General features: G+C 40.2%; 1 protein-coding gene across 1 annotated transcript; it reads left to right on the top strand.

Annotated features, from left to right (window-relative positions):
* Positions 1-8,220: 8,220 nt before the first annotated feature.
* Positions 8,221-10,076, top strand: LOC119772536 (tripartite motif-containing protein 35-like). The gene has a single exon (XM_038268996.1). The coding sequence runs from the start codon at positions 8,353-8,355 to the stop codon at positions 9,754-9,756; it is 1,404 nt and encodes a 467-aa protein (XP_038124924.1). The 5' UTR covers positions 8,221-8,352; the 3' UTR covers positions 9,757-10,076.
* Positions 10,077-10,295: the final 219 nt, after the last annotated feature.

Genomic DNA, 10,295 nt, shown 5'->3' with positions numbered 1-10,295 from the left:
AAAGCTGCAGTCTGTAACATTGAGGAGAGAGCAGACTTCGACTGAAAATTTGAAGAAAAACAGGTTTCACGCCACTCCCCCACCCTCTCTGCTTCACTCATGCCCCGCCTCCAAGCTCCACCCCTCTCACAGCACCTGCGCGCCTACCGCATGTGATAGAAGCGTCCAAGCAGCGTACGCGGCATGGAGTGTGAACCGGTAAGAGCGATAACACTCACCTCCAAGCAGCTAGATATAAGATGCTGGTTATACCGAAGTTTGCTGTGTAAGCAGTTGTCGGCAGGGGCAGTAAGGGCAGTTTCTCTTTCGCTGGTGGCTGTCGCTCCGCCATGACTTCCACGCGCGTCCTCCTGACTACGGCAGCCGGGCGCTGTGGCAGGTTAAGCGGTGAGGGGGGGAGCTGTGATTGACACTCCATCAGACGCTCCTCTGGCTGTGATTGGTTGTTTTGACTCGTCCCGAATTATTCTTTCCAGATTGAAATACAGGCAGTAGGCGGTACCAATTGAAGCAGTTTTTTTCACAGGTTACATATCACATGTACTGCTGTCTGGGCATAGGGACAGTTTTAGCCAATATGACAAAAAAGTGATTTTTAAAAACTTACAGACTTCAGCTTTAAGATTCAGGTGACAAAAACTCAGTTTGACTCAGCAAAACTCAGCTTGGCTAGAGTACCCAAAACTGGCAAACACTCTGGCGTCGAGGTAGTGGCAGTCAGCAGCTTAAGAGTCCTCCGGTAATGAGGCAACCATCCGCAGGTGTGTGAGAAGGCAGACGAGAACCAGGCGCCCTCTGGTGGCGGAGAAAAACAAAAAACAACTCACACAAACTGGATTCCTAACAGACTGGGGTTCAGGGAGACAAAAGTTGACGTAGAAAAAGCTAGTATAGATAATGATACATTGATCATTCCCTGCTGACTGGACTTTTCTCACTCACTGCGGATCCAGACATTTGAATTGAGAAAGCTTCCTGGAGAGGTGGCGAAACGTCTTCAAATCTTGGAAACCAAGTCCAGTGGATATTTTTTTAATTTTACAGAATTTTCTTATAAGCGAACAACAAGTTATCTAGATTTAGTTTGTGATACAATAATGTTTTTATACACGATAGATTTAGAATGTGGAGAGCTGTGAGGGTTTTTTTTTTTATTATAAAAAGTACAAAATATTGAAAAAAAACATTAAATTAAACACAGAAAAATCACTCATAAACTTAAGAAATTAAATATATACAGAAAACCAAGGAACAGTATTACTTACAGAAATAATGAACAGAATTTCCAAAAAAATACAAATATGGCTTTTTAAGAATTGTAATAAAGGAACAAATCAAATCAAAGAGGTCAGTCAAAAACAAACACTTCCAAAATAAACTTCCAACCAAATTAGTGGTTGCAAGTATCGCAAAAAGAAATTAAATCAATCAAAATTAATGATCAATTTATTGTCAATTGTATTAATGAAAGAACTTCCTGAAACAAAAGCATTTTCAAACTCAGTGGCAGAAAGAAACTTAAATAACATAAACAAATCTCGATTAACTAAACTTTTAAACAACTTAATAATATTTACCTTTCTTTTCTCAAAATGCATGTTTCTAGCCAATCATATTGCCATCCTGGCATGACTTAACAAAAAATTACCTATTATTTTTTAAATTTACAGCAATAACCGTGCCAAATAACAAAGGTATTTTCCAATCTAAGTGTACATTTGTGCTCCAGTGTTTAGCAATTAAATGTTGTTTTTTTTAGGGTTAGAGGTCTGAGGGAGATGAGGGGGGGCTTCATTTCACTTAGGGTATGTATTTGGTGAGGGGCACCACTGTCTCACACTTATAGTCTGTAAGAATCATGGTCAAACCATTGTTAACAATTGCATTCATATTCATGTTTATCTCATGGCTGTGAAGTACAACAATAAGCAGACCCTCAGTGGAGGAAGTGTTTTTCCCAAGGACACTACAACTGAGACGGACAAAGTAGGACTTGAACTGGAGACCCATGGGTCACAGGATCCCCCCCCTCCTGAGCCACTTTTACCCTAATAATATAAATATCTAAACATCTGACAACCATTGAACTTTTATAAAAGATTAGCTTCCCTAGTCGGGCCCTTAAAGCCGAAGCAATGGTTATGTCAGGTTGGAGCTCTTTCTTAAATTTCATATTAATTTTCCACTGTTACATTATATCTTCCTTACCCATATACGTCATGTATTTCATTTCTGCGTTCCTTGCCACTCCTGTTTTGTTTTTTGCATGTCAGGTGGCCCAGCTACTTAGATGCTATAAATATCTAACATATCGTCAGAGGCCATTAACTGAAAAATGCATTTCATGACATAAGGGGGAATTTTAACAAAACATCTAGGGTAAACTGTTTTAAATTGTCAACTAGATCAACTGCATTGTTACCCATATATTTTATGTAATTTCCTTGTCCGCACTCTCCGAGAACAGCCACGCCTGTTACTTAATCACTTTGACATAGTTTTCACATGTTGTCAATCCTGTTATCTTGTGAAAGCTTGTTTTATCTAATCATGCAGAAAGACCAGAGTTTTGTTTCCTGAAGATAAAAACACAAAATAGAGAGATGATAAAACGAAGGCTGCAGTGCAAAAAACATCCAGCTCTGGTGTTTAGCCCTTGTTTTACTGTTAAATCTGACACTTTGCAATGCTCTGCAATGGTAAATATTCATTCAGTCATTTGCCATCATCAACTTCAAGGTGCAAAGTCAAAAAAATAAGCAAAACACATTTTAACTTAATGAAATAAAGTTTTTTTTCACCTCAGGTCCATCCTGATTGTTCTTTTTTTAAGCCAAATAGAATTCCATCTCCGGGTGCGATCAGGGGCAGATTTAGAAAATTTGGGGTCCTAGGCAAAGACAGGCAGAGGGGCCCTCTGAACTGAGAAGCCAAACATGAAACAGACCCATTATATAGATACATACATTTTAACAGGTTATCCTGAGCTATCTCTATAGTTCTGCTGCTATAGGCTTAGACTGCTGGAGGACATAGGGACCCCTTTTTCATCATTCTGCTTCATTCTATCTCTATTGTCCCACTCTGCAGAATCTGTTAGTTCAATCTCTAACGTTCTGCTCTCTCTGCTTTTTCTCAGAGTAGCTTCATCTGGTCTGTTCCTGTTTGGCTGTGACTCCATCCTGGAGAGAAATATCAGCTGTGCTGCTGCCATCAACACCTTTGTTTCTAGATGTTGGAGCTTGGCCTGTTTTTCAGTGTAGTCCTGTTTCTCTGACTGTGACTAACTGGATGTGCTCTCTTCATCCTCTGACATGGGAGCTGGCTCGGAGCTCGTCTGCCTGGCTGTGCGTTTCCTGGACGGGGCCGCCTGTGGAGCTGGTTGACAGTTGCCTTTTGTATCTATGCTTCTTTTTCTATGTCTGCTTCTGTCTCCTTGAACCCCAGTCAGCCTCAGCAGATGGCCGCTCACACTGAGCCTGGTTCTGCTGGAGGTTTCTTCCTGTTCAAAGGGAGTTTTTCCTCTCCACTGTCGCTACAAGCATGCTTAGTGTGAGGGATTGCTGAAGAGTCAATGAGTCGATGCAATCAGCTGGTTCAACCCAGTCTCATGGGAAAATGTAACCCCACTACGTTGGTCCACACTGCAAAACGTAGTGGAGGTACATTAATGGCCATCTTTTTTGTGGTACTGTTACATTTCTTCTGCCTATACGCTTTCTATTGTTTTACGTCCTAGTCACGTGACTTTCAAGATTCCAGCTGGGAGAAGAAAAAAATATATATAGATGGCCGACATTTGCTCATTTTTTTTGTGGAAAGATTAATAACTTGAGTTTGTTTTTGCATTAAAATGAGTTTTGATTACATTTCTAGTGAGAAATGTATAGTTTGTTGCCAGAATATTTACTCAGGGAATGTACATATTCACTTGCTTGTTCGTTTCTTGCAAAGATTTTTCAAGATAATGTGAAACTGAAACGTTTTGGTATAAACATGGATGAGATTTCTCTAACTTTTAGTGGGAAAATCAATAATTTCAATCAGTTTCTGCATTTAAATGGGTTTTGATTACATTTATAGGGAGAAGTCTAGGGTTTATTTACATAATATTTACTTAGTGAACATACATAATCACCCGCTTGCTAGTTTTTGCTACGGGTTTTCGGATCTCGTCAGGATTATGTGAAATTGCAACGTTTTGGCTGCTACCCATCGCCTAGCATTTAGCTGCCGCCCCGATTCAACATTGAATTCTTTGTGATTTAACTCCATCTGACGGATCAAACCCTCGCCACTGCGTGCGTTGCGTCTGAGGTTGATTTTCAGATCAATGCATTACGTCGTGGCATACGGGAGAAAATAATTAAACTAGTTCAAAAAAGGATCATGGGTTAAGATCGGATGTGTTTTATTTGGAAATCTACCGGATCCTTTGTGCAATTAACTTCCTGTTTGGTGCGATCTCATTGATGGATTTTGACCAGATTTTGACCAAAGAGGAACTAAAAAAAAAAAACAAACAATTTAAATACACAACCAGCATATCTGGAATCAGTGACAGAGAGCGACTGGGACCAGAAGTTTATTAATTTCTCCCCATTGATTTCCATTCAAAATGTTTTCGCCCCCACCGGGCTCTAGGGAAGGGGCGGGGATACCGCCACCTACTGTTCATGAGTGTGTAGCAACATTGTTTTACATCTATTAAATTCTACTTTTTAATTTTGTATTCTGAAGATAAATAAATAATGCTTTCCTTAATCTATAAATATCTTTTATATTTCCTTTATTTCCCAATAATCCTTTAAGACTCCATTCTTGGCCTGTCCTTTCAACTCTTTTCAATTTCTTCCTTTCAGGTTCATATGTTTTACAGTTCATCAATACGTCTACATTTTCTATCTCTCCACATCCTTCACATTTATCATAATTTTTCCTCCCTATTAAGTATAAATTGTCATTTAAATAAGTATGACCTACTCTTAATCTGATCATTATTATTTCTTCCCTTCGGTTTCTCTCATTAATATTTCTATTTAATACTGATATGCTGATGAAGGTTCTCAGTCATCCAGGTCATCGTCATTCCGTAAAAATTCAAAAAATATCCACTGGACTTGGTTTTCAAGATTGAAAACCAAGTCCAGTGGATATTTTTTGAATTTTTACGGAATATTTAATACTGACTTTTGTACTTTATATAACCTTCTTCGTTTTTTATCTTCATTCCACCTTTTTTTTTGCCATTTTTCAATTTCTTTCCTCTTAATAAATGATTTTCCTTCCCCTTTCCCTAAAGGAATTGTAATTGTTATTGCCTCCTCTAATTGCTAATTTGTCTACTACTACCCCACTACTACCTGTAGTGGGGGTACATTTTCCCACTTTGACCTTTTAAGGTTAGCATATTGACCAAAAGCTGACACCAAAAATAAAGCAATCGATTATTTACAACAATATGCTACATTTAATGAAAACTAATACAGATTTTACTCTCTTATAAGAATTCGTTTTAGGTTTTATAGGGGAGAGTTTGCATCGGCAGTCATCTGGGAATCTTTTATGTATTTACTGGTAAAAAACAACCTCTCAACCCATTTAATGTAAATGTTGCGTCGAACCAGAAAGTTATTTGAAGAGCATAGATGCATAAATATGTGCATAGCTTTAACAAGGGCCTCATGAAGGTCTGTTCTGTTATTCTCTTTTGGAGAATATAGACATTGTGGGCATTCATTTCCCTGATAAGCTGGTGAAGATTCTTAGACATCCAGGTCATAATCATTCCAAAAAAAAAGAAAAAAAAAAACTTTGGACTTTGTTTTTCAAGTTTGAAGACTTCCCATTCAGGACGTTTTTCAATTAAAAATTACAGTAGCCCAACAAATCCTTGTTTTGGCTAAGAAAATATGCAAATTGAACCTGATGCCTGATCCCAATAGCTTGACTCTGAACCGAATTTGATCCCTATTACTTTTTGGCCACATGCACATTATTGTGCTGCCTGGTCAACCCTAAGAAAATGTTCTGGAACTGCCACTGAACTGACACCCAATGCATGGAGGGTAACCCAAAAAGGGCCATTGTTAGAGAAACTGGGTGCCTACAAAGTGCTGTTTTCAAGCTAATTAATGGAAAGTTAGGTGGAATGAAAAGTAGACAAATAACAATTACAATTCCTTTAGGGAAAGGAAAATCATTTATTAAGAGGAAAGACATTGAAAAATGGCAAAAAAGGTGGAATGAAGATAAAAAAGGAAGAAGGTTATATAAAGTACAAAAGTCAGTATTAAATAGAAATATTAATGAGAGAAACCGAAGGGAAGAAATAATAATGATCAGATTAAGAGTAGGTCATACTTATTTAAATGACAATTTATACTTAATAGGGAGGAAAAATTATGATAAATGTGAAGGATGTGGAGAGATAGAAAATGTATAACATGTATTGATGAACTTTAAAACATCTGGACCTGAAAGGAAGAAATTGAAAAGAGTTGAAAGGACAGGCCAAGAGTGGAGTCTTAAAGGATTATTGGGAAATAAAGGAAATATAAAAGATATTTATAGATTAAGGAAAGCATTATTTATTTATCTTCAGAATACAAAATTAAAAAGTAGAATTTAATAGATGTAAAACAATGTTGCTACACACTCATGAACAGTAGGTGGCGGTATGCCCGCCCCTTCCCTAGAGCCCGGTGGGAGCGAAAACATTTTGAATGGAAATCAATGGGGAGAAATTAATAAACTTCTGGTCCCAGTCGCTCTCTGTCACTGATTCCAGATATGCTGGTTGTGTATTTAAAATTTTTTTTTTTTTTTTGAGTTCCTCTTTGGTCAAAATCTGGTCAAAACCCATCAATGAGATCGCACCAAACAGGAAGTTAAATGCACAAAGGATCCGGTAGATTTCCAAATAAAACACGTCCGAGCTTAACCCATGATCCTTTTTTGAACTAGTTTAATTAGTTTCTCCCGTATGCCACGACGTAATGCATTGATCTGAAAATCAACCTCAGACGCAACGCACGCAGTGGCGAGGGTTTGATCCGTCAGATGGAGTTAAATCACAAAGAATTCAATGTTGAATCGGGGCGGCAGCTAAATGCTAGGCGATGGGTAGCAGCCAAAACGTTGCAATTTCACATAATCCTGACGAGATCCGAAAAACCGTAGCAAAAACTAGCAAGCGGGTGATTATGTATGTTCACTAAGTAAATATTATGTAAATAAACCCTACACTTCTCGATATAAATGTAATCAAAACCCATTTAAATGCAGAAACTGATTGAAATTATTGATTTTCCCACTAAATGTTAGAGAAAGCTCAGCCATGTTTATACCAAAACGTTTCAGTTTCACATTATCTTGAAAAATCTTTGCAAGAAACGAACAAGCAAGTGAATATGTACATTCCCTGAGTAAATATTCTGGCAACAAACTATACATTTCTCACTAGAAATGTAATCAAAACTCATTTTAATGCAAAAACAAACTCAAGTTATTAATCTTTCCACAAAAAAATAAGCAAATGTCGGCCATCTATATATATTTTTTTCTTCTCCCAGCTGGAATCTTGAAAGTCACGTGACTAGGACGTAAAACAATAGAAAGCGTATAGGCAGAAGAAATGTAACAGTACCACAAAAAAATGGCCATTAATGTACCTCCACTACGTTTTGCAGTGTGGACCAACGTAGTGGGGGTACATTTTCCCATGAGACTGGGTTGGCTGGTTTTCCTTAGATGGAAAACTTTGAATCAATCTGACTGGATGATCTGGTGAACTGGAAAGTGACCTGAGATGACATGATGTGAATTGGAGCTATAGAAGTAAATATAACCAGAAAAAGAACGCTGCACATAAAAGTTCAGCTACTGTTGGCTGCTGGTGAATTATCAATTAAATCTTAATCAGAGGTTTGGTTTCCAAACTTCCTCCTTATGATGGAAAACCCCTTTAAAAGTTCACAGGAAGTGACACGAAACCTTCACCCTTGTTTTAATAAAACACTGGAAAATATGAGACATTATGTTACTTTTTCTGATCACTGATATAAAATCCCATATTAAAACTATATTTTATTGGAGAAATCTCTCAAGTTGAGGTTAAGCTGTCTCAACAAAAGTCTAGAACTGCTTGATAAAATATCCACCCTCCTCTCTGACCTTCATACCTGAGACTTGCCAGTAAATATGTGTCCCTCTTCCTCATTTGCATGAACAGAGAAGCAGTATGCACCGACCAAACTGGCTCAGACTAACAGGAACAGCAGAGAGGCGAAACACAGAGCAGCAACCAGTGTGGGGATACATGACTAACTGAAAAAATAGCAGGGAGAAGCAATGTCTCTCAGAGCAGAGGAGGATCTCTGCTGCTCCATCTGTCAGGATGTCTTCAATGATCCTGTTGTCTTGTTCTGCAGCCACAGCTTCTGTAGATCCTGCCTGAATAACTGGTGGGATGGGAAAGTCATACTGGAGTGTCCTCTATGTAAGAAGAGATCGGCCACAAGGGATCCTCCCAGCAACCTGGCTTTAAAAAAGCTCTGCGAGAAAATCCTTTCGAAGGGAAGGAAGAAACCTGCTCCAAAGCCAAAGGTTATCTGCCGTCTCCACGGTGAGAAATTCAAACTCTTCTGCGTGGAGCACAGGGAGCCTTTGTGTCTCGTTTGTCAGCATTCAGATGAACATGCTGGACACAAGTTCAAACCCATCAATGAAGTCGCCGAGGGGCAGAAGACAGAGCTCAGAAAGGCCCTGGGGCCCCTACAGCAGAAGCTGAAGGTCTTCAGAGAGGAGAAAGGAAACCTGAATGAGACGGTGAAGCACGTTAAGCTCCAGGCTGAACAGACGGAGGGACGGATCAGGGAGCAGTTCAGGAAGCTACGTCTGTTTCTCCAGAGGGAAGAAGACACCAGGATTGCTGCTCTGAGGACAGAAGAAAGCAAGAAGATCCAGACGTTAAACCTAAAGATTGATGCCCTCAATAAAGAGATTGCTGCTCTTTCCCGGAGCATCAATGAAACAGAAGGAATGCTGAAAGCTGAGGATGCTTTGTTGCTGCTGAAATTCAAGACTGCTGTGCAAACTCTCCGACAGCGCCCCCTGCTGGACGACCCGCAGCCCGTCTCAGGGGCCCTGATAGATGTGGCCAAACACCTGGGAAACCTCCCCTTCAACATCTGGAGCAAGATGAAACATCTGGTGTCCTACACTCCTGTGGTTCTGGACCCGAACACGGCCAACTTTGAGCTCATCCTGTCCGAGGATCTGACCATGCTGAGATGCGGACAGAAACAGAACCTCCCGGACAACCCAGAGAGGTTCGACTTCTTCCGCATCGTCCTGGGCTCTGAGGGCTTCATGTCAGGAATCTACAGCTGGGACGTTGATGTTGGAGAAAACACAGACTGGTTTGTGGGCGTCGCTTCACAGGGAGTCCAGAGGAAAGGAATTCATCCGACCCGTCTGTGGAGAATAGGGTGCTTGAAGGGTAAATACACAGCTAGGGCCCTTTCAGAACCTTCCACGGTTCTGGCGGTGAACGGAAGCCTCAGCAGGATCAGGGTCCTCTTGGACTGGAACAGGGGGAAGCTGATGTTCTTCGATCTTGATAGTAACACTATCATTCACACCTTCACTCACTCCTTCACTGAGAAACTGTTTCCATACCTCAACACCTCCAGTGAATCACCGCTGAAGATAATACCTGAACCTTTATCTCTGAGGCTGAGTTCAAACAAATAGCAAAGCTGCTAAAATCCTCCAGGAGCTTCAGCATCGACCAAAATCCACCAAATCATCCTGTGATGAAGTCGGTGTTGTTCCATTATTATTAAAAGCAAAGAAGTTTTGATACAAATGCGATGCAGAAATTTTAATTTAGCAGTTTTCCTAATAAAAAAAAAAAGTTTTGAGACTAAATTTAGTGTTTAGGGCGTAGAGCTTGGAATCCTGAGCTTCTGAGTTCGAGCCCCACTCCCACAGACTGCCACTCTGGGTCCCTGAGCAAGACCCTTATACTGCTCTGACTGTGACTAACTGGATGTGCTCTCTTCATCCTCTGACATGGGAGCTGGCTCGGAGCTCGTCTGCCTGGCTGTGTGTTTCCTGGACGGGGCCGCCTGTGGAGCTGGTTGACAGTTGCCTTTTGTATCTATGCTTCTTTTTCTATGTCTGCTTCTGTCTCCTTGAACCCCAGTGGGCCTCAGCAAATGGCCGCTCACACTGAGCCTGGTTCTGCTGGAGGTTTCTTCCTGTTCAAAGGGAGTTTTTCCTCTCCACTG

The sequence above is a fragment of the Cyprinodon tularosa genome, unplaced genomic scaffold (genome assembly GCF_016077235.1).
Source record: "Cyprinodon tularosa strain WSP-4 unplaced genomic scaffold, ASM1607723v1 ctg714, whole genome shotgun sequence".
Classification (NCBI taxonomy): domain Eukaryota; kingdom Metazoa; phylum Chordata; class Actinopteri; order Cyprinodontiformes; family Cyprinodontidae; genus Cyprinodon; species Cyprinodon tularosa.
This window is presented reverse-complemented; position numbering and strand designations above follow the sequence as displayed.

Coding starts and splice junctions, on each gene's coding strand:
- LOC119772536 (XM_038268996.1), top strand. CDS start 8,353: ATGTCTCTCAGAGCAGAGGAGGATCTCTGCTGCTCCATCTGTCAGGAT.